Source organism: Anas acuta, chromosome 2 (genome assembly GCF_963932015.1).
Source record: "Anas acuta chromosome 2, bAnaAcu1.1, whole genome shotgun sequence".
Taxonomy (NCBI): Eukaryota; Metazoa; Chordata; class Aves; order Anseriformes; family Anatidae; genus Anas; species Anas acuta.
The window spans coordinates 101,185,615-101,211,137 of record NC_088980.1 but is presented as its reverse complement, the minus strand read 5'-3'; the positions used below and the strand labels follow the sequence as shown (position 1 = coordinate 101,211,137).

Below are 25,523 nucleotides of genomic sequence, written 5' to 3'. Positions count from 1 at the left end.
TCATAACGGCAGCCAGTGAAAGGACAAGAGGTAATTGACACAACCCAAAAGGCAGGAGGTTCCCTGTGAACATCAGGAAACACTTTTTTATTGTGCAGGTGACCAAGCATTGACACAAGTTGCCCAGAGAGGGTGTGGAGTCTCCTTCCTTGGAGATCTGGGTAACCGGCTTTAGGTGGCCCTGCTTTAGCAGGTGGGTTGGAGTAGGCGACCTCCAGATATCCCTTTTAACCTCAACCATTCTCTGATTCTGTGACTACATCACAAAGTTTTGTGATATCCTAAGTGATAAAAAAGGGAGGAAAAAAAAAAAAAAAAAAAAAAGATAACACAAAAACACAGAAGTGTTAGTTTTCTAACAAGAGCTTTATTTTATGTGGAATGTTTCATAAAATTTTCTATGGACATAAAATTTTCTATGCACTAAAAATGCTTAGACATAGAAATTTACTTAGAAGTAAGACCATACACATTTAAAGCCAAATTAATCCCATTAACCCCATTTCATTTGACACCTTTCATCTGGCATCGAAAATAGAGTTTAATTGCCCTCAGCTTTTGAGGATTTACAAAGAGTTATGTCTGATTTCCTTCTGAAGGTGACACTTGCTTTCCATTGATTCTAGAGTGACAAGGATCCTCATTTAATTACAACACTTAAATTACCTAATGTGAGATTAGATTACTTTAGGTCATGTTCTTAAACACTGTAATACACCTCAGTAAAAACAATAAATTAAATGTTGAGGTTGTATCAGCAGAAATGACGAATCTTGCAGAAATTATTATATATTTAGACAAGTGTGAATGAAACCAGAATTTTTTTCTTACATCACATATAAATCCCAGCATATTGTCAGCTCTAAGAGATGTATTGTTTAATTTAAAACACTATCATCTCAGTAACATGTGTTTTCCCATTATTATTATTTTCGGAGACAGCACAAGATTACCCATTCATGTACTTTATGAAAATGGTGCAGATTATGTATCAGCAATTTTCTCCTCACTAAATAAAATCAAAGTCCTGACATTTGAAAGTGTACTTCATATGTTATTTTGAATATTTTTGTTCCTATACATACATTTATAAATTTTAAACATTATAAATTTACTGGTCTACAGATAGCTTTGATTATGGTTACTGCACAATTTATATTTTTCATGTTATTGAAATGCATTCTCTCTTCTAATATTAAGAACAGTAATATTGATTGATCATTTGAGGAATTTATTTCCTGTAATTTCTGCTGTCTAGAAATATTCAGGCTAGGTAGACAGCAATTCTCTAGAAGGTAACATTTGTTTAGATAAGAGAGAAAAAATCCAAAGACAAATCAGTTTTTACATTTTAGAAACCAGCTAATGTTGTCTCTGATTAATAAAGAATGATCTAGAGACTTCTATTTAGTTCACAAATTTTGCATAGCTCCTTTCAAGAAAGAAATATTTGGGTTAGTATTTTACGCCCTGTTGAAATCAATGGCAAAACATTCTTTGAGGTCAGCAAGGCATCATTCTATTTTTGACCCAAATCCGAACAGCTCACAATTTAGGGATTTCATCTTGTAGTACATGATATTCCTCACAGAAATTCAATGAAATGGAATCTCCAGACAGAATCATAACTCTGAAGTCTCCAGACAGAACCTTAACTGAGAAAACAGCCCATTCATAATAAGACATAGAACAAAAGTTTTAGTCTGAACCAAAACTAAAATGGAGGCCAGATAAAGAAAGGAATTATATGATATCCCCATTGTAGAAGTTAAAATCCAGTATTTATTCTCTTGAAGAAAATGATTTTGTGTTATTAAAAATAATAATAATAATAAAAAAGATAAATTATTTTTACTTCTAACTCTCCTAAAATAAATACCACAGATACTATATATACCAACATATGGACCCCAACATATGGGCCATATTATTATCCTTAATCATGAACTGTGCACTTCAAATTTTTTGAGTAAATGCACTATTATATTCCAAATTTTGCATGATCATGTTCCTCAAACTAGCCAAGACTAATAATGGAAATAACTGACTGTCAGGCAGAGTCAAGAATCCCCTAGCAGTCACATCATGAAGTCTGAAGAGCAAGTGAAACCATTTTAATGGTTAAATAAATAAATAAATAAATCTAATCCATGACTGGAGCTTTACAAAATAGTTATTGATAACTTTATAAAACTCGAAGTGCATTTTGTTGTTGTTGTTGTTTGCTTTGCATTTTAACACTATCAGAATAGTAGTTCAGCGTTGAATGAGTTGTATCATATATTTTACATATAACTGAAGATCTTGTCCAGAAATTCACTCCTGGATCCTGCAAATTCACTGTTCAAACATAAATTCCGATTAGAGTTGCATGTCAATTGCATGCTAAGAGGGAGAAGGGAACCCATTTGACCATGATACTGTGGCTCATCATCACTGATGTTGCTCATGGAAAAAAGTCTTACTGGGGAAATAAAAGCATGTAAATGTGCTCAGAGACTATAGATTCATGCCATCTGACAGAACTCTGAATGCCGAGACCCATATGCATACATGTAGGTCCCAGAGCCAATGTCACTTAGTTACAAAATAAGTAAATAGCTGAGATGTATTCCTTGGTGTTTATTTTCCTTAGGCTTCCAAATATGATTCTGAGATAGGTGTTTAAATAAAAATTTCTTTTCTAAAATGTGTCAAAATCTTTGCTCTCTCATAATAGGAGAGTTCAAATATAGTACAACATTCAATGTAGTACAAACTATTATTAACACTTAACACAGGGAGAAAGAGGAAGCAAAGTTAAGATAAAATATGAGACTAGTTTTCATGAGCATCTTGCTGAAGTATAATTGAAAGTGCTAGAACACTCGTCAATCAACATACCTAAATATACATGCTTTTCAAAAAGAACCAACAATCTCTAACATTCTCAAATGTTACTGACATTCTGAAACATTACTGTATGGAGAAAGATAAGGTTAAATTCTGTGTCCATTCTTCCTCTGGATGCAAGTGACTGAAAAGAATTTCTATGGTAACTGTACCACCACAAAATAATTACATATAAAATTACACACATGTTCTTCATACACAGAGTGACAATAGTCTCAATGGGAACATTTGCACATGAAAAAAATAAAGTGTAATGACCAATCTGACTCAAGATCAGCAGATATAAAATTGTAATCTAGCCTTTAATAGAGAAAGGCAAGTTTGTTTGTTTATTTATTTATTTACTACCAGACCTCCACAGTATTGCTGCTTTTCCACATCATAGCTGTGAAATTTATTCATAAATAAAATGGATGGTGTCACTGGAAGTTATTCTACAAAGTCTCATATTTATATGGGCAATAACATGCATGTTCCCACTGTCTCTTGGGTTGCTGTTCATGCAAGTACAAGACCACAGTTTAAAGACAAACTCAATCAACTCCATGGCTGGGATAACTCCTGTCTGGTACTAACTTCAATCAAGTGGTCAAGTAATTCATTATCTAAATCCAAACAAAGCAATTACTTCATGAAAAAATAGTGTTGTCATATCTTAAGTATTCCTACCCTGTTATTTTCAAAGACACTGCCTTTCCCTCTACATATTTTACTGTAATGATGTTAACGTGTTTGCCCTTACAAGATCCAAAAATAAAGAAAAGAGATCTTTTTTATCTTATTAAATTTGTACTAGGAACACACAGTGCATCCAATTCTGAATAATAGATTATGCATTCTTAGACCCTGGAGAGTACAGTACAGAAAAGAAATAGCTCCTAAATCTTGCATATAAGAAATGACAGCAACAGCATGTATTCTGAACATAAATGTATGAGATAACCGTATTCCAAAAGAAGCATGGATAACCCTCTTGACAGATCACCCTGTACACCTTAACTCCACAAAAACAAATAAAAAGTTGGTTTATAGGCTATCACAGCATTCCATACAGCACTTTCAGGAAGGGATTTAAAGATGTCTGCTTCCACAAATATATAGTCAGTCTTAATTCTTACCTTCAGTTGCCCTAAAACATCTGACAGAGAAAAAGCCTTTTTATTTGTTCTGATTCTAGAGTATAAATCCTGGAAATAGAAGGCAAATGTTGAAACACATTCTGTCAAGTACAGAAAATTGTACAGACATGATTATATTTTTTTTTCTTTACATATGATAAAAATGGCTTCAGAGAGAAACTAATTTGAAAGGATGATAAATGCAAACTGAACTTTCATTACCATGTCAGTGTTTATTAACCCATTCAATATTTCCTTTAATATGACGTTCCACCCAACCAGGGGTTAGACTTAGGATAGAAGGAGGAAAAAAATTGCTGCTGCTAGTAAACAGCAGTTAAGTTTTGGTAAGTGAGACTGTAAAATATCAATGGGTTTATCATGCTAGAGGTCCATTTTGATGTACAAATGATTGGTAGAGAAACAGCTACTGTTATTTAGGTCATGATGAGACATCACAATGTACTCCAAAGGATATGAAATGTGTATATGAGAAGGACAAGACAGAGGAATTAAGACAGGGACAAGTAGTAAGACTGGAAGGAAAAGCAAGAACTCTTTTATATTTGAAATCAGGAATGGTACCTATAATCTGTATGAAGAGACTCACTACACTTTTGATATTGTATAATGCTTATTACCCAAATAAATAAAAATTACACATATATTTCAATATAATAACCCCAAACTCCAACACCAGCTCCCACAAACCAAAGGAAGTATATTTCAAGACAATTCCATTTGTAATAAAAAACAGATGGTAAAGGAAACAGATGCCGCTTTGTGATCAGATTTACACATCTGCAGACATTTACAGTATGCATGCATTTCCAAAGAATACTCAGCAAGTTAAATTAGGAAACCTTTTTTCTTAATGGAAATGTGCAAAACTAAAGCTGTGATTCAAAATGAAAACAAGCTGTGACAAAGACATATCTATCCTATCAAACTTATCTGTTTCCAAATCAATATCATATTACAGCATCATGTTAGAGAAACGCTAGTCATGATAAAAAACATGATAGCAGATAAAAACGACAAGTTTGGAGATACTTTACTGTGGGGAATTACTCAAAGGTAAAGTAACTGAGAGTTGAGCAAGTTTCAGATTTCTCCACTCTCTGAGAGGAGATCTGAGGTAAGCAATGGTTGTCCTTCAGAAATACACAATACAGAAAAACAAAACCTCCCTCAGGAACACAGACCTGGAGATTAACTTAAGATCTTCTAAACCTTAGATTTTCATTTTATGCAGACATCAACAACAGACCACTGACATTGACATCAAATATTTGCACTGGCCTTGGTGAACTTATACACAAGAATCAGCATAGAAATGTTTTACAAAGAAAGATGGAAAAGTCTCACTCAAAACGAAATGATTCTTCCAGAACCTCTTAGATAAGAGGTGCATGATAAATCAGAATGAGGAGTCAAGATGTTAACAACCTTCAAAATTAATACAGGTTGAGTGAGGCAGGTCAAAGCTACAAAAATAAATAAATAAATAAATAAATCCTCTCCATATTTAACTCTTAGTTTGGGATATCTTGGTTTCTTAAATTTTATCTCATTTATTTTTCTTCAGATAGTTTACTTCAAGCTCACAAAAGATGATGTTGTCAGACACGAAGAATGAAGTCGAAGGACAAACCCAATGTAAGTGCCATGTCTCTGAACTGGAGGAACCATATCATACAGTGATATTCAATATATCCATTTCAGTCCTGGGCCTGTTGAGGATGTAAATAAGGAACTAGATTCACTCAAATACTGTGGTTGTTTTCACCTACTGAAGGGATGCTGAACAGCCTTAAACCTCAGCTTGTGTTTACTTTGCACCACCACACTGACCAGTGAGACAGAATGTCTCAGAAAACCTGTCTAAGGGAGTTAATTATCAGCACTGGGAACTAGGCCAACACCACCAGTTTAATTTCATATAAACCTTCATACAATCATCAGGTAGTAACTACTTTTGGGAACTAAGCACCTGGGCTGTGGTCAAACTGGTGAGCAGGAGGTGAAAAGCTCCATATTCTATTACTAATCCCCTGAGCTATAGAGCCCTCAGCTGGTAGTTCCATAAAGGTTCACACAGTTTTTTTATTTGTTTTTTTTCAAAGGCAGCAAAAGTAGTTACAAGTTGTTTTTATTTATTACTAAAAAAGAAAAAAAAAAGAAACAACAAAAAAACACCTGCAAGAACAACTATCTTTTTCTTAAAATAATTTCTCTGAAAGTAGCAGACTGTACACATTTTACAAGAATAAACAAACTTCTCTAATATTTATCCACAAATTGGGAGTCAGAGATGATTAGTGCAAATTTCTGCTGACCGGCAGCATTTATTCTACAAACTTTGGGTAACCTAAGTGGTCCATTAAAGAAAAACAAATATCTTCAATCAGTCTAATTTCTTCCTTGGGCATGTTTTGTTTCCAGGCGTGAATGCTACTTGGTGAAATTTCCCCCTCATAAGGAAGATAGAAAAGACTGGTGGAGGTGGCAAATAATATTTGGTTTAAGCTAGCAGGAGAAAGAGGCATACCAAGAAAGGCAAAAATTGTTTCAGCCATCTTCTGAGGAAAGCTCACAATATCTTCAAACTTGACCATCTGATAATTTGTTGGCAGCAAATCGCCATTTATTCTCAGTGCTGCTGCTGTGTTTGCAAGCCATAAATAGGACAACACAGAAACAGCATTTGAATTAGATTTTGAAAGTTCTTTTCTTAATGATTCATATTCAAAGGCATAGCCTTCACTTAGACTACATTTTCCTTTATGATTTTCCCATTTGAACATTGCAGCCAAGTGTTGTGGAACTTTTTTCAAGGAGTAAAGACTCGGCTTATTTTTGTACAACATGGAATAAACCCATGCCCGTGGGTCTCTTACTACATATAATGCTCTCATTGATGGTCCTAGGATTTCCTGAAAGAAGGGAAGCTTTAATGTCCAGCTCCCACTACTTAAACTAAGCACAGGTCGTGCACTAGGATAAGAGACAAGGTGTCTTCTCAATTCCCTAATATATTCAGCATCTTTATCTTGACTTGCTCTTGCCCTGATTCTCTGCTCTGATAGAGATTCTCTCTTTTTTGATTTCTTCTTTTTGTCCTTGCTTATGGCAGAATGCTGAGTAATTTTACTTCTGCTGGCTTCATATAAATGAATGTTTTGTAAATGTAATTTTGTGTCTCGGACTAAAGACTGGAGCCACCCTTTGAGAAGACGAAAATGACCATTGTGGACATCAGAAGCCTTCCATTCACATGGATCTACAAAGGAATCAATTTCAAATTCACTCTCAGGAATTTCTAGATAGGCTGTAGGTATCCTCATATATAAGAAATCACTGCTATTGAAAAACACCTGTTTTAAAATTTCTGCACCAGAGGCAGGAAGCGAAGTAATTATAACATCTGGCAAAACAACGGGGTTCCCTTCTAATTGTTTGGCTTTATTGCCTTTATCATGTTCTAGCCTTGTCAAGTCACTGCTCCATTTCGCACAGATGGGCTGGGTACACATGCTCCACACATCCACCAATTCAATAAGCCACAACGTGATAACTAGTATAAGGATCCAACGCAACATTTTACTGAAGGATATGTAAAACTGCCACTGAAAAGCCAGTATGACCAAACTAACAGCCAAGATTAACCCTGCAATTATGTTCACTTTGAATCCAAATGGGAAAACCACCCTATTATTTTTAATTCGTTTTTCCACAGATTCAGTCCCTAGACCAAATTTGGTTACTTTGTTTTCATGAACTACTTTGGCAAAACCACCAAATCCCAAGTAATCAAACCTGGTCTTTAAATTCTGATGTTCAGTCACAACAAAGACCGTATTTTCAGTGTTGTTGACACTGAGTGAAATCTGAAATCCAGACTTTGCATTATCAATGAGCCTGCAGTTAGAAACATTGACATATGGGCCATAGAAAAGGTAAACAATCCTTGCAAGCGTGCTTTTCATTGGAAAGGTAACATTTACAAACTGAGTCCATCGCTTTTTGAATTCAGCAGCTTGTTCTGCCTCTTGTATCCTAGCAACAGGACTACTCCCATGATGATCAAACCAAAACATCTTGTAGTGGGCATCCCACACATCCATCATAGCTCCGTTGTATTTGTTCTTAAATTTATAGGGTATGTATTTAAAATCAATGTCAAGATTATGAAAAAAGGCACTGACAGAATTAACAGGAGAGTCTTCCTCCTTCTCGATATGGTCTACAACTAACAATGTCTGAGAATTTAAGAGCAGCAAAATGCGATATACGCTTTTCAATTTCATTGCTGATGTGTAAGCAGAGACCGCCTCACCACTCACAAACATCATGTCCCCAGACTGGGAGGCTGTTATAATTTCTCCAGTTGAGTCTCCAACCTCATGACCAATCCACTTCAGCCACTGGGCACATTCACCAAGCTGTCCCTCCCATGGCTGGTTGCACTGGCTAGTAGGAGATGGGGCAAACACCAAGACATTGTTCAGGTGGCTGAGTTTAGGTCCATAGAGAGCCTCAGATACAAACACCTGTCCATTGGGAGCAAAAGTGAAAGAGTTCTGATCAGGATGTTCATGTCCGGGATTGAAACTCCTCCACCCATCAATCCAGGCATATGGTTGAAAGTGGACAATATCGTAGACAGCACGTCCACCGAGTTTTCCAGACTTGAAGGACACAAAGGTGTTTGTCTGGCTGCTTGGCAATCCAGCCCCATAGGTAACAACTCCCCAATTAGGAAACACATGCAATTTAGCAGTGCCATAGTCAGGAGGTGGTTGAGGAGTGATTTCAGCAGCATACCATATAAACTCGGTGTGCAATGTGCTCCACCTCTGTGCAGTGGATGGCACCATTGGTCCATCTTTGGGTCTGTGTTTTCTAATTTGCTGTGCCAACCAGTTGCCAGCTCCATTCTTCATGATAAACTTATCCAAGAAAACCAGTTGGCTCTCAGGACCATAAAACCAGTTGTAATTAGAATCTGCTATGCCCACAGTTCTTTGAAAGCCTGGTAATAGCGTGGAATAGTAAAACCAAAAGTGCATTTTGAGCCAATTATTTTCCAGGTTGTTAATACCAAAATGACGCTGGGCCAGGAAAACGTACTGGGTTATGGACTTAGCTGTGTAACTCCCATAAGCTACTCCCTCATCCAGAGACCCATCTACAATATGATTAAGCAGAAACATTGTTTTCTCCATCACATCAACAACAGTGTGTTTCCAAACATTTGCCTGAGATCCGTCATCCACCCCTGTAACTAAAGCTCCAGTGAGCAAAGCAAGCATATTGGTTGCCTGATGATTATGGAGAAGCTGCTTTCCCCAGGAACGAACCTTTGAGTACTCATACATTTCCTCACTTGCAGACCGTATCTTCTCCAGGTATTTTTGTCTTCTCACATTTTCCAGTGAATTATACAAGAAGTCATAAGCAGTGGCAAATCCAGTTAGGGAGTGTCCCAGTGGCACTTCATCACCAGGTGCACTCTCCACTAACCAGTTTTTGTAACCAGCCATTCTGTCCATATATTCTAGGGCAAAATCAAATGCAGCTTTATCTTCAGGGCACAGCAAACAATAAAATGCTAGTGGTGGCAGATTGTTACCATAAACCTCATTCCACTTTGCAGCAAAATCAACATGCTTGGGTGGAGGTAGGTAGTATAATGGGTTGGATAGCATAACTATCACTGCACTTCTAATAGCTCTAAATAGATGTGAGTGGCTTGTGTGAGCTTTCTGCCTCAGTGCATGGACATCTTCAGCATCAAAATACAAATTTGGATGAAGAACTGTTTTTTTCAACTTCTGCTCAGCACCAAGACCTTCAAGTTTCTGCTGTTTCTCATATTGACCTACATTTTCCATGAAAGTCACCCAATCTGAGTAATTGTTTACAGATTCTTCAAAAGTGAAGACAGCAAACATCATTAATGATAGAAATAAGGTATGCCCTGTAAGCATCAGAGCCATGATCCATTAGGCAGCTCCTCTTCCCCAGGCATGCACTTCCTAACAAAACACGATGTTCAGATATCAAGCTTTGATCCAGTTAGCACAAGCATGAGCATCTTAAGGCATTTTTTTCTTTAAAGAAAAGACTTAGCGTTTACTGCACGTTCTAACAGATACTCAGATTACTTGTAATTTGAGCTACAACACTGAAATAACAAGGCTGTTGAGAACTTAAATCTCAGGTGTCTTGCTTGTTCACATTTTTCTCAAATACAACACTACAGTCAGTATAAGCATTAAAATAGGGAGAAAGTAAAATCTCCAAGATAAACATACAAAATGCAGGTTGACAATACACAGTCAGAAACTGAAAGAAACCAAAACACTATTCTTTGATAACTTGTAAACTTTGATTTGAAAACAGGAATCAGAGCCATACATTTTCTGTGTTAATACTTTCAATCAGGTCAAATTCCACTCCTATAGCTGACCAAAAAAAAAAAAAAAACCTTCACTGATCACAAAAAGATATAATTTATTCAAAACAATGGGTTGAATTTGATTATTTAGGGAATTTACAGCACTTGGAAAACACACTTAAAAACTGAAGCTACTTTCTTCAGCCTTCCTCCTATCTTGATTTGTGTACACTCTTTCCATCTTGCTCTTTTTGGACTCATGGGAGAAAGGGAAGAAAGAAAAAATGAAGAGAAATCCTTCATTAGCTCCTTTAGATGAGACTGCGGTAATTTTAACCACTATTCCCCTTTGTGAAAGGTTTGTCTGAATTAATAGTCATAGAATATCGACACATTTTCAAGTCTTCTTTCATCTTATCTTCAGCCAATGATGCCCAAATTTTGCCTCAATGATTCAGAGAATCGTGCTCCTCCCATTATGAAGTGAAATGGAAACATATGAAAGGGGCTGAAAGCCAGTATTTTTTTGCTAAAAGAGCAGTTTCGGTTTTCCTTCCACTTTGCATGTTGGTTCTTTCTGTGAAAACACAAACAGAAGTTCTCTGAAGCTGTACAGGTGCCAGAACATATTCAAAGTATTTAGTCATGAGGAACGGTCAATGCTTTTAGGAAAGATGAGGGTTAATACACTTTTTTTTTTCTTCCCCCTCAAAGAAATTAAACAAAAAAAGGAACATTTTCAAAGTTCCACAAAACTCGGTCAAAACAGAAAGTCGGATTGGCTACATAGATTCTCTTTATTTCATCTTGGCCCGAGCGACTCCCGGCTCTCGAGGCAAATTTTCCTGGCATCACGGCGAGCTACCCCCGGGCACACATCCCCAACGCGCCCCCGCAGCCGGATGGAGCTCCCTCCTATCAGAAGGGCACCGAGCACGCCACCGGTGCGGCTCTGCCCCCAAGGGGAAAGAAGAGGGGCGGCGGCGAGGGCCAGTAGCACCCCTCCCTCCGCCGCGCCACCGCCCTGCGGGACGCCCCCGGCCCCTCCAGCAGCGGTGGCGGGGGGCACGGCGAGGCTTCCCCCGCGACCACCAGAGGGCGCCCGCCGCCGGCTCGGCCCCCGCCTGCCCCCTCCCCGCCGCCCGGGGCCGCACAACTTGAGCAAGTTTCCGTGGCTCGCCCCCGCACGCCGCGGTCCCCCGCCGCCCCTCGCCCGCCTCCCCGGTTTCTTCATGCTGTGTTCCCCGCGGCTTCACCCCCGTTTTACCCGCAGCGGTGTCCGGCAGCGTCCCCTCTCCCTCGGTGCTGGTTCCGGGGCGAGGCGGGGGTCCCGGTGAGCGCGGCCGGGGGCGCGGGGTCAGCCCCGTCCGGGGGGCGGCTGGCGGCGGCGCGCTGCGCCGGCCCCTCTCGGCTCGGCTGGGTTGGGTTGGGCTCGGCTCGGCTCCGGCCCCTTCCGCCTTGCCGCTACTTTTCCCCCGGGCTGGCTGCAACTTCGCGTCCGAGCCCTCCCCCGGCGGCTCCCGGAGGAGGGGGCGGTGGATCGGCGGAGCCCTCCCCGCGGAACAGGAACGCGAACAGGGACGTGCCGGTCCTCCGCGGCGGCCGCGCTCCCAGCTGCTCCTCTTCCCTGCGACTGCGTGAGCCGCTTGCCAAGCCGAGCCGTGCTCCCGCAGCTGATGGCACCGCCGCCCCTACGCCTCGGCAGCCGGCTGCCAGCTGAGCGCGGCGGGCGCGCCCGGGGGCAGGGCCGGAGCCGGAGCCGGGGGGGTGGCCGAGCCCGGGAGCGGCGGCGGATTGGGGAGGGGGGGGCGGGCGGGGGAGAGGCGGGGCTGGGCGGCTCCAGCGGTGGCGGCCGCCCCGATGCCGCGGTGAGGGTCCGGGGGCGGCCGGGGAGGTGGTGGTGTGCGGGCAGCAGCAGGCAGGTGGGAGAGGTTTTCCGCGGGAGAGGAGGTTGGGCGGGGGTCGGGCAGGGCAGCAGCAGCCGTCTGGTCTGGGGCTCGCAAGTTTACGAGGGAGGATTGAAGAGGTGAAAGTGCCCGCAGCTCCCAGACCGCGAGCATCCCCTCGCTGGAGGGGTCCCGCTTTCTGTAACCGCCTCCCTGAGCGGGCACTTTAGTTGATGCGAGGCGTTAAAATGGCTCTCCTTCAGCTTCAGCTGTAGGCTTCTGAAGTAAAATATAAAACCGTAACGAGACGTACAAAACATTACCCCTGGATTCGTTCACGGTCAGCGATGCGGTGAAGGGCCGCCAGGCGCTGCTGGCTCGCCCGCTGGGTGCCCCGTGGTCCTCCCGCTCCATTCAAGAGGCACAACGCCATTCTCGGTTTTGAATCGCAGTTTGCATTGCTGGTGACGGCTTTCCGAGCTTTGCGAAGCTGGTTGTGTAACCAAGCTGTTCTTCGGTAGTAAGTACTTTCTAGGGAAAGAGTGTGAGTTTTTTGAAATGTTACCGGCTACCGTGTTTATAAACCCTACTTCATGTGGGCTTTAATCAACCCAAGAGCGTGAGTCACTGCTTCTTCCCAGGCTTAACCTATATTCATCTTAACTTTTTTTTTTTTTTTTTCCCCGAATATCTTAGAAAATACAGTTGCATGTTTAAGTATTTCTTAATCTACCCAATTTATAACTATATTGAAAAGAATGTATAATGGCTATAGTTAATGGATACTGATTCTGTTTCTTTGTGCCATGGAGAGCACCTGAGCAGTATTAGATTATTAATTATGCACAATCAATGATAAACTACATCTGGTACCACCCTTTATTATTTTTTTTTTAATTGTTGTTATTATTTTTTTTTATATGTGACCTACACACTTAGCATAGGAAGAAAAACTACTGATTATTTCCTGGATCTTGTCCTCCCATCAGAAGAAATTTGCATAATCGCCAAAGATCAGCATATATTTCCCTGACCTTGAAACTATAAAGATTTTGCCATTTCATGCTACTGAGGAAGTTATTACAGGAGGAGAGGAAGGGGAAAAGTCAAACAACAATACAAGCTGCTTTCCTATTTAAATTAGTAGAAACAGTGGGGCACACTACAAATGGAAACCTCCCAACCCTTTTTCCTTTTATTCCCATTATGCTGTACATTGTACCTTTTATGTAGGTGTGGGTATTTTTATTATTATTTATAATTATTATTACTTTCCCAAGGCTGACCAGTTCTGGAACATACTGTAATCTCAGAGTATGACTTCTTCCATAAGTTTTTAGGTAACCCCAAAGAACAGGACATGTGGAGGACCTTTGTAAGGTTGAAAGCAAGAGTAAAGCGCTTCCAAGATGCCTTCTCACTCTGTGAGAAGATTTTGCTTTTTCTGTAGAAGCTCTTTCACAACATCAGAGATGTTGTAATGTCAGAATAACTATGACTAATTTTCTGCTAAGCAAATGGCAAAGCAGGAGTATCTTTAACCATGTATAATTTCACCTAGTTTTAGCTCCTTACTTTCTGCCATTTTCACATAATTATGTTTAAGTGAGAAGTATAAATAAAGACCTCTTACTTCTCCAGGGGCAGCTGTAAAGCACACTTTCCTGATTAATTTGCAGAAGACTCCAGTAGTCACTGGCTTGTTATATAAAGAGAATATATATATATGTATATATTTTATGACTATTATTTTCATTTTTGGAGTTCAGCTTCTACTGAAGCTGGTGGCAAGCAGTGTCGTTCATACATTTTGGAGTATGTCATTGAGGTCTTGGGAGCAGCACTAAATGAAGAATCTCCGGTAGGTACTAGATGTTTTGTGGGAAAGTTTAACTGAAAAAGAAGAAAGTCATAGCTTTGTTGAGCAGGGGCTTGGAGGCTAAAATAGTCAAGGATAGGGAAATACTCTGGAAAAATAAGAATAGTGCTGCAGCTAACATTCGATTATTTTCTTTCAATTAGCAATTTCCAATAGTCAGCAGAGACCCATAGTTACAATACTACCCATAGTTACAATACTACAACTGAAAAGAAGCAAACAATCTCACGGATCCAACTGGCATCCATGAGAAACAATTAAGTGAACCAAACTTCAGAGGAGTTAATTTAAGTAATTATGGGGATTTTATCCTGCTATGCATCTGAGCTCCATCACAGCCTTTCTCTCATTCCCCCTCATCAAAGGAAAAAGGGAGACGTATCAGGAAAGGGCTCAAAGGCTGAGATAAGGACAGGAAGATCACTCAACAGTTATCATGACAAGTAAGACAGACTCAGCATAGGGAGATTAATATAATTTATTGCCTATTGCTAACAGACTAGAACAGTGAAAAACTAAAAGCAAACTAAAAACACCTTCACGCCAACCACCCTCTTCCACTTCCTTCCTCTTGAACAGTTCAGGGAATGGAGAATGGGGGGCATGGTCTGTCCCTAATACTTCATCTCCACTGCTCCTTCATGGTCACTCACTGTCCCTGCTCCAATGTGCAGTCCCTCCCATGGGATGCCATTGTTCATAAATTGATCCTACATGGGCTTCCCACAGGCAGCAGCTCTTCAAGAACTGCTCCAACGTGGTTCCATACCACAGAGTCCATCCATCCGGAGCAAACTGCTCCAGCATGGGCCCCCCACGTGTGGCAGCTCCCCTCAGACTGTCTGCTCCTGCGTGGACTCCTCTCCACAGGCTGCACCATGGAGATTTGCTCCACGTGGGACCCATGGGCTGCAGGGGGACAGCCTGCTCCACAGGCCGCAGAGGAACTGCTGCTCTGGTACCTGGAGCACCTCCTGCCCTCCTTCTGCACTGACCTTGATGTCTGTAGGGCTGTTTCTCTCCCTTTTTCCTTTTTTTTTTTTTTATTCCTCTCTCCCAGATGCTGTTGCACAGCATTTTTTCTTCCCTTCCTTAAATCTGCTCTCCCAGAGGCCCAACCAGCATCACTCACTGGCTCAGCTCTGGCCAGTGGTGGGTTCCTTTAGGAGCCAGCTGAAGTTGGCTCTGATCTGACATGGGCAGCTGCTGGGCTCTGCTCACAGAAGCCACCCTGGCAGCCCATGCTACCAAAACCTTGCCACATCAACCTAATACAGTAATTAGAAATAGTGACCATGGATTGTAACCAATGCTTTTTTCATGAGATGAGCCTGAAGTGCCATTCTGTCATAGTTGATTGCATAATGTTGTTTGAGGAGTGGTCAGTAATTGTGAAAGTAAATTAAATTGCTATTTTTTTTATTATTATTATTTATAGAAGCACTGAGCATATGGCACCAAATTGCATTATTTGTTGAATTTTCAAATACTGTTCATAACTATGAATAGCTGAAAAACAAGGCTGTTTGGCTTTCAGGAGGAAAAAAAGTGCTGTAAAATATCTACCAAGAAAATGAATTTGACACATGGGGAAGCGACCTCTGTCACTTCAGGTTTTAAATATCAGAGTGGGTCATTTTTGGAAATATACTGTGGTGTACCACTTGAGGGATAGCATTCTGCATTAATACCAAAATCAGCCATCTGAATGATCTTGAAAATGCTAGCAGTGTTATCCTGCTTGAGTACAGGCCAAGTGTTAACAGATGGAAGTGAAGAGGGGATAATCAGCTGGACGGCAACAAAATATTTGCCGGTGTCAAAGAGCATATTGATAATACAAAAGTTCATAAATGAATGAATGCTGCTATCAAGTACAAGACATAGTTCTGTATACATGAAAAGAGACAGGTATTTTAGGTAGGATCTGGACTGAGGTAATGAGGTATCCAGTAATGATGGACTCTTGAACCTTCTGCCTAATTCCTCAAGTAGCGAAAGTATATAAGCTCCTAAATTTAAAGTAGAGGTTTCATTTCAGAGGCATTACAAGTCTAGGATTGAGTTCTGACCACTTAAAAATCTCTTCATGCTGGCAGGATGACTTATCTCAGACTAAACCTAACTGTAGCCAGCACAATACATGTTTCTCAATCTAAATCCTCCCATAGATCTAACTCACTGGGAGTTCTTCAAATATACATCATGCACAGCTCTTTTTTCAACAGACAAAACAAGAACAAAAACATTGTACGAGAATGCAGTGGTCTGATGGATCCTCTTCTATATCATTTGTTGGTCAGAAGCACCCACCTTTCACACAGAAGACATAGGGACAATGGTCTTTTCTCCTTTAAAGGATGCTAACCAAAAACTCTTAACTCTTAAATGACCTAATCCTTTGTCTGCTTCAGCATACAATGTATTTTTGTTACTCAATAAGTATGTGAAATCATTTTCATAATATAACCACAAACATTAATAAATTGTATTAGAAATAAGGAGTTGGACCCTCAGCCATCCACTAATAGCTGACACATTTTGGAATAAACTAGTACCAGAATAAAGTGTATACTGCCTTCTCAGGTCAGGGTTCAAATCTCCATCTGTTACACTAACTTTTTAATATATACAAGTGCACTTCCTCTCAGTGTAACCACATGTGATTGGACCACAAATGTTACACTGTTAACTAATTAAGTAGTTTCTCAGGGAGAAATCTGATGCTGCTGAAGAAAATTTGATAAATGTAATCTATATAAACAGTTGTCAGCTTGAAGTTCCAATGTTTTGGGGTTTTGGGTGAGTACAGGGGAAATGGATTGTAGATTACCCAGAAAAGAGCAAAACAGCATGTGGTGGTACTCTTACAGGCCTTATATTTCTTATTTCTATTTATATTAAGAAGTATTTAATGGTCACAACCAATTAAAAGCAAGAGCAACAAAACACAAACAGGCGAATAAGAACATTCTGATTTTATTACACATGAAAATAAACTATGTTTATCAGACTGCACAAGCGGAGAAGAAGAAAAAAAAAAAAAGTAACAATTTTTCTTGGTGATGGTGTTTTGTTGTTTTTCCGTATTGCAAAGGCAGCAATTCCGTATTCTTTCTTGAGGAGTTCTCCAGCATTGTAAGACTGAAAAGTGCCTGGTGTCACTGTCAGCAGAGAGATATAGGATGGTGCTACTGCCAAAAGCCGCAGTGCTGCACTCTTTCTCTATCCGGGCTGCATGCTCCTGCCAGCCCCTTTGTGTTGGAGCAGTTGGCAGTCTCATTGCTACATAATTGTTCGTGCAGACACAACAGGGCAGCACAGTTTCAGGCCAGCTTAAGTAGATTGCGAAACCGCATTTTACAAATTCCAGCTGTGTAGAGGGGTAATTTTAAGTCCATTCATGACTATCTCAGACACTGCAAATGAAGCAAATGGAACAGTTCATTCTTACTTTGGAAGCAATTTTATCAAAGTCTTCAGTGGAAGTGTTTTAAATATGTCAGTGGTGATGTGTACAGCAGTGAGATCTCAGGATGACTCTCAGCAGCAGGTCAACACAATGCACTACAAAATTTTAAGAATATCAGATTCAGTGGAACAATACCTGTGCAGAGCTACACCAGTGCACATTTTTCACCATGGAAACTTGTTACCAATTGTATAAATTAATGCTAACAATGTTGTATTTATGGAAGCATTTAAGTATTCAAGGCTTGCTGTTTAGATTTCAGCTGTTTTGTGACCTATCTGTAAATGATGCTTTATTAAATAGAGTAGATTGCCAAGTTAATCATAACAAAACCAGAAAAGTGATAGAGGAAGGGCTTTTCTTTTCCTTGCTGAGTATTTTCCTTGTGTATTGGAAGTCTAAGAAACTATTGAAATAAATACCTTCTCCTCCTCACAGAAAACAAGAACAACAACTACAAAAACAAGTAGGCATTAAAGCTGGAGCCAGCAACCAACATATGATTCCTTTTTTTGCAGAGGTATATCAGCTGTAACTTTGCAATACTAATGTAAATTCACTGCTGTGAATTCAATGAAGTGCGTGCCTTTTTTTGTTCTTTCTACTGACTTCATAAACCTTGGATTTGGGCCTAAATCCCTATACCGTTACTGGTCACTTTCCATCAGTTATAAATACAGTATGCTTATTTGTTAGCACCAGAAAATTAAAATTAGCTTAAAGAGATTTTTAAATATATTGCACATCCCATGAGGAATATATATGTGAAGTGTTCATGCTAGATAAGCAGAATGTACAGGGATAGCAATTAAATCGTAAGACTGAAAATAAAAACTGTTATGATCTACACCATTGTCTCCAAATTATATGATTAAGAAGATACTAAATTAGACATTACAGTGAAAGAGTACAACTACAAGTCTTAACTAAGCATATTTTTTGTATTTCTATTCATTATACTAATGTTCACGTTTATATGTAGTAGCTTTAGAAATGTTAAAAAACTGTAAAGCTACGGATTACAACTCATATGGGTTGCAGCAGTGATTAATAGTATCTCCTGTTTTTGCTTTTTATAAACCAAACAATATTTAAGATAGCTATTAAGACGATTTACATCATAAAGAATTCAAACGCTGCACTTACTTGAACAAAGAATACTGTATTAAAAGGAGTGTGGGCAGGAGTAACATTATTATTTCACTCATAACAGTGAAACAGTCAAATTCTCAGGTTAAAGTGGAATATCGCAGTTTGTAGCACAATGCTCTGAATTTACATAATACTTATCCCGTTCTACCTAAACATCCTAAACGATTTGCTGTCAATAAAAGCCACATTCATCCAACTTAGTGGGATATCTTGCTTTGTACAACCCTATTAGATTTAATAAAATTACTAGGAAGTACTACTTCATGGAGAGGTATGGTTCTACAAGTACTTTAAACTAACATTAATGAGGGCTACTTGGAAAGGACTGATTTACTGCTCTTGTCATATCTAGTTACTTTTCCTCCTTTTTTCCAGGATAAGGGTTTATCACAACTGATAAACACAAAATCACAGCATCTCACCCGGTAAAATATAGTTTCCAGCTAGATATTTTCCCTCAGTTTAGTTCACCTGGTGTACGGAAATGGTACATATCTTCAGGCAGGGATTGGCAAAAGAAAAAAAGAAAAAAAGAAAAAAAAATAAAAACCTTCTTTTTTGAGACTACCTTAAGGTAAGCAGCCTTTGTAAAGCTGACTGAATCCTTCCACACCTAATTCTCCTATTTTGTTTTGAAACAGAAGAGGTTTAGAACCCCAAATATTTAAGTAAGCCTTAACAATTTGAGAATTAGGCATCTAAAATGTCAAAAGTATAGGATATCAAGTCTTTTTAAAGTACGAGTTCATTGTTGCCCAATTTTGTCAATGGTGTATTTTAAAATTAGTCCCAAGCACTAATGATAAGAGGCTAATTTTAACATTTACTTTGCTAAATGTTAAATACATTGTCACTGTCCTTTAATTCACATGAGAAAAGTGGTGCAGAAATATTAAGGTCATAACAATATACCAGCGAGTTGCAAATGATTTAGGCTGTTTTACAGACAACACTGTGTAACTGTGTTACCTCTCAGACTGGAATATGAGATTCGTATTAAATTCTTTTGGATTTAACCCTGATTTTTCAAAGACTAAATTTTGGAAAGATTCCACTTTTATTACAGCTTTTCATGATAATTTGTTTTTGCCAGCAGGTTTCTTTTTAAAATGTCTTCTCCATCTGTACTTTGTTATTCTGAATGCCTTTGTTGTCATTATCTTTTACTTGTAAATGTTGCCAGAGAGATTGTTTGTGTCTACACAACACAGTGTAGCACCACATGCGTAGCATGTAACCTGCTGTTACAAGTTAGCTGTAACAAACTTAGCTAACTGTAATAGATAAATGCTCTAATGAAATAGATAACATGCTCTAAGGAAATTGCTCCTTCCGGAACCTAAACCAATACATTAAAAATTACCTTGAATATTACCTCAAGAAAGTGGTATAGTTCTTAGCTGATCCTCGTTAAAGAGAAGGTTCTATTTAAATTTTGGGGAGTAAAGTTAGGATGCAAATTAGTCACTCTATAGATCATTACCCAGAGAGGTTATACTGGAGGGTTCATAAATTAACAGCAAGAGGTATGAAATGATCAAACAGTTGGAACATGAAGCTCAAAATTTAGTGATATATAAGTTCTACATTATTAACAGTGGTAGTAATTAAGACTGGAAGACCTTTTCAAAGAGTATGATGGATTCTCTGTAATTTGAAGTCTTTAATTAAGATTGGATATACCTCTCAAAAGATATTATCAAACTTGATAATACAAGAGCCATCAGGGTAAATTCAAAAGTTAAACTCTATGAATTTTTCATCACATCATACATGGCATTCATTCATCTAGAAAAATGGAAAAATACAACGAACATTTACAAAGGTCATATAAATAGTTTTTTTATAATGGCAATTGAATTTCTCTCTGTTCTTCTAACATAACTGCTTTTGGAACCAGCTCAAGACCTCTCAGCAATACAGACAAAAAAAAAAAAAATGTTGCCATTCTAAGTCTGGAGAGGGAGGTAAGGCTGATCCTTCAGCAATAAAAGAAGCCATAGAGGGATGAGGTAGACATGAACTAGAGATGGCAGAATTTCATGCCAAATTTACTGCTTCTTTTCCCTCCCCTAGTTACACGCAGCCATAACTCCTAGTTCATACACCTGTTATAAATGAAGTCTCAACTCAATCTGAATTTTGTAATATTTATACTTATAAAAGGTATAAAAAAAAGCTATAAAAGGCAAGTAAACAGCGTTGGGTGTGCGGGGAGTCTATGCTCCACCAACACGCACACACGAACATCAAACATTCTAAATACACAGAACACTGCTTTACATACTAAACCCGAGTATGCCTATACATAACGTACAATCAGAAAAGGTAACAAACAATCCTTTAAGTTCCATGACTTAAAAGTCTCAATTTTCCATTGCTTTGCTTGATTACAAACAAGTCTCCATTTTCCATTCCTTTTGAACAATATGTCTTACTTTAAGTTGTCAAGCAACTCGGCCTTCGGGCCTTATGTATCCCGTTCTTCCCAGATCGAAGAAAAACATATCCATCTCTTTTCCAAGGCCAATGAGGCCTTGGTCAAAAGGCACGTCCAGGTCAGCAGGGGGCGTAACAGCAAAAGCCTGTGATGGCTGTAGCAGCAAAGGGGCCGATGGCGTAGCAGTCAGATCAGTAAAGGAGCCCGTAGTTCCCTCACTATCTGGCAAACCACACGTTTCTGATTGTGGTCCCACATGGCTCTTTAAGGCCTCAGAGACTGCTTGCCAGGTGCTGAGCAATCCCACTGCAACCTTGTCGTTTTTAGTTGCAGAGTCCCACACCTTGACCTCAGTTTGGTCCCATGTTTCAGGCTCATAAACTGTCCAATTGTTAAGAAGGAGAATAAGCTGTAAGGTTACCAGGACAGTCTTTGTTCCTAAGGACGTATGATTCCCCATAATGCGCAACTGCTTACCAGCAAGAGGCAGTTGTGTGCGCGGGTCAGCTTCTCTCAGCTTTAGCTTCTTTCTAGCTCCGGTGCGCCCATTTGTAGCGACTTTCAGTACGAGCTTCTCTGAGCAGTTTGCTGAGTTTGGCTGAACCTATCTTCATGAGGCGATCAATGTGCCTGTTCCCGTCCTGGTCTCCGTTCTGCCAGCCTGTTCCTTTTCATTCCTTCTTTCTACTTCTTTACTTCTTTATTGTGACATAACTTCATCGTGTTGCCTTTTTTAAAAAAAAAAAAATCTTGAGGGCAGGCTCCCCTCTTATACCCTTCTCACCACAGCAGTTCTTTTCAAAACAACTTTTCATTGGTCAAACAACTTTGAATATAACATCAACAGCAAACACCCAGAAACTTCAATGCCTTAACGGCTGGAGAACAAGCAACCCGAGACTGCATGGAGTCTCCTGAATCACCCTTCTTTGTTCCCTCTAAACTCTTTTATATTCCTGATGGCCTCAGCTTTAAGAGTCTAATGTTATCTCAACCACGGGGCTTTCCGACCCCCATGGCCACACTCCCAAATCTCCCCATTCTTTATTAATATCAACCATTTCCTCGACACGAATTGCCACTCCATAGATAACACACCCAGTAATATTAGCTAACTAGAGTGGCTTTCCAGCAATATGACATAGCTAGGGGAAGATAATTAAGCTGCCCATTGCAGTTTGCTACCTAGGCAACTGCATCTTCTGCCTATGCCTGGAGATGGCCCTGATCGCACTAGCGATTCATTAAACTATCGTGGAGTTCAGAATCGTGGGATTCAGAACCTGAGTAACCATTACAAGGCCATTTTAAAACAACAGTTCGTATATAAGACATTGTCTTGGCTATAAGGCTTTACTAAGGCCATTTAAAGCAACAGTTCATATGTAGTGTAAAAGACTTTGTCTTGCTTATGAGGCTTTAAGAAGTCACAGATACTTTCACAGAGGTGTTGTATATCAATGATAAATTTTACATGTACACATACATGCAATGGATATCCTTGGCACACATGAAAAGTATTATTTTGGTAGGAATGATGTATTCACAAAAATGCAAATTCACTCAACTGCACTTTTTAAATATTACTACTGAAAGGTAATAGACATAAGAACAAAAATATTAATCCATGCTTCAGAGTGCTTCAAACAAGTGCTTCAAAGAACAGTTAAGCAGTTTGGAGGATTACTCATATTTGGGGATTTTTTTCTTTCCAGAAAACATGGCAACTGATCTGTATTCTAATTGTCAATAAAAAAGAACTTTGGGTTTCAAGTATTTTTTTTCACTTTTCTACCACACACAATAAATCTCCCTCCATCTCTACATCCTTTGTAATATATTCACAATGGCAACAGCACCAGACAAGAAAAAAGACCACAAAAAGAAAAAAAAAAAAAAAAGACTTAAATTGTGCTGACCCATGACAGTCCCACAAACACAGGATTATGTCTGGCAGCCAAGAAGACAGAAAAGTGTCCCCTAGTAAACTCTGCACTCCTCCTTCATTCTCTCAAATCCACATAGTTTTGCAATATACCCAGAAAACTCTCCAAGTTCCAGTTACGTTAGCTCAGAGCTCATTCAAATTCTGAGACATGTACTGTGCTAAAAGTAACAAAGAAATTTCAGAGAATTGCTCCAAGGGTTTTTGTTGTTGTGGTGGTGGTGATGGTTTGGTTTGGTTTGGTTTGGTTTGGTTATTTGTTTTTTCTGACAGTGCTCTGTAAAAATAAATGACATTGATATTACTGATCGATGGGGTCAAGCATATGAAATCTCTTGAAGCTTTGACAATACATGAGAAAATTTCTAGTCATCTTATCTGTTCACATTTCTAGATTCCCCATACCTTGGCAGTTCATCTGTCAGGAGCCAGGTGTCCAGCTTTCTCCAGGTAGCTGCCTCTTGACCTTTGACACCATAGCAATGTAATGAATAAAAAATTAAGAACTTTCAGTCTGCTACTAAATTAACATGACTGCTTTGAATATACTAGAAAATAGCATAAACCTGTTCAAACTGTTGTTCATTGTACAAGCAAAAAGTGAATCTTTTCTTTAAGAAAAGCATCAGCATGTTAGCTTGAGAATATCAAACAGGAGAAATAGAACAAAAGAGGTAAAATGTTTTATTTCCATAATTAAAATATCTATTATTAAGAAAAGTTAAAAATAGAAATATTTACTTTCAATAGGTAAAACAGAACAACAGTCAACAGAAGAAAGTTTAAAGTATAAACAATTTAAAAAATATATAAAAATATATTTCAAACATTAAGTATTTCAAAACAATTCATCTTTTGTTTTAAACTGGCCTAGTTTCCCAAACCCCAATAGTTTAAAATTTCCTTCCAGATCCTTCCAGATTTCCTTCCAGACGGTCTTCAAAGGAGACTAGGGCTACTCACCCCACACCCCTGAAAGAAATTAAAGGGGGTAGGGGGGGAGGAAAAGGGGGAGAGAGAGAAGAGAAAAGAGAAAAGCAATTAGGAAAGCAAGCATTGGCAAGAGGCACTCAAAGATCACTCATTTGACCTTCTCATATAAAATTAGATATGTATCCTAAATTACCTACTTTATATTAAGTTAAACTGTGTCCACTAAACACCTCTTTTTCTCCCAGCTATATAAGAAGTCTAGATATCAAATCAAAATACAGGTGACTGGTTTAGATATACCAGCATAAATGGAGATGAATCGAATGTCTGGTATCCAGGCCAGTATTATGTGAAGTGAAGAAGATTCTATTGACTACTTCTCAAACATGTCACTATGTCATTAACATTAAAGCAAATCAATGTCTATTTCAATCTTGAAATATTGCAATTTGTGATGTACGACATACCCTTTAAGAAAATTTGTGTGCTAGCCCATAGCAGTGAGGCTTACATAACATCAAATATTGGATGAAATATTTGTACATCAGCCATACACTGTTCAATAATTTAAAAACTTTATTGAAATCCTGCTGCAAATTTATTTTAAAAATGGCACATTTAAAGAAATACCCTGCTATAAAAGAAGTTTATTTTCATTTCAACAATAATATGATACTGCAATTTTAAGAGTAAGCATTTTGATGAAGTAATATACAACAAACATAATTGTTATTTTCAAATCCTTAAATAGGGGTTATGAATACCATTAGCTATGTATCTACCATTGACAACTCTATAAATATGTGTAGGGAAGAGGCAGGAAAAGCAGGAAGGAGTGAGCAAAAATGTTCAAAGGGATTCATTAATTAAATGCTGAACTGTAGGAGAGAATATATTAAGATTTTCTTATACGTTGTGTTATACAACAATAAACCTGAATAACTTTATCTGTATCAATTGATTGATTTAAATATAGGACATATTTGTTTGTGATTGTGTAGGTGGCAAATCTGTATTAGATGTGTATTTTGTTTGATTGAAATTGAGGAGTAAGGATAAATCCTAGTTCTTTAACCAGGAAAAAAAAATCAACAAAACAAACAAACAAAACAGCTTCTTCAAATATAGTTTTCTGTTAGGATTGCTTTTGAATTTGAGTGCCGCTAAGTAAAGGAAAAGTGAGATAGCCTATTCTAGAATGGAAAACAGATGAACCTCAAATACTCAACAAAATATTTTGTCAATTATATTGACTTTTCCAATCAGCTCTTTGAACAGCAGCTCACTTTTCCATTTCTTATTCTGAAATTCTATCCAAAAAGCAAAAGTAGACAATGTTTGCTATAATGCTACAAAGGCAAATTAAAATAGATTTGTGAAGAAAAGGTTCAGTTTATGATCTC

General features: G+C 38.8%; 1 protein-coding gene and 1 long non-coding RNA gene across 2 annotated transcripts in view; one reads left to right on the top strand and one right to left on the bottom strand.

Moving 5' to 3' along the window:
* Positions 1-347: 347 nt before the first annotated feature.
* On the bottom strand, positions 348-12,393 carry DSEL (dermatan sulfate epimerase like). Its single transcript, XM_068671401.1, has 2 exons — positions 11,681-12,393; positions 348-10,990 (listed from the first exon to the last, which is right to left on the bottom strand). The coding sequence occupies exon 2, from the start codon at positions 10,010-10,012 to the stop codon at positions 6,359-6,361; it is 3,654 nt and encodes a 1,217-aa protein (XP_068527502.1). The 5' UTR covers positions 10,013-10,990; positions 11,681-12,393; the 3' UTR covers positions 348-6,358.
* Positions 12,394-12,698: 305 nt separating this feature from the next.
* LOC137850892 (uncharacterized) overlaps positions 12,699-25,523 on the top strand; it is a 65,530-nt gene continuing 52,705 nt past the window's right edge. Inside the window, exon 1 of the long non-coding RNA XR_011092883.1 lies at positions 12,699-12,819. This is a non-coding gene — a long non-coding RNA (uncharacterized lncRNA). The remainder of the gene's footprint in view (positions 12,820-25,523) is intronic.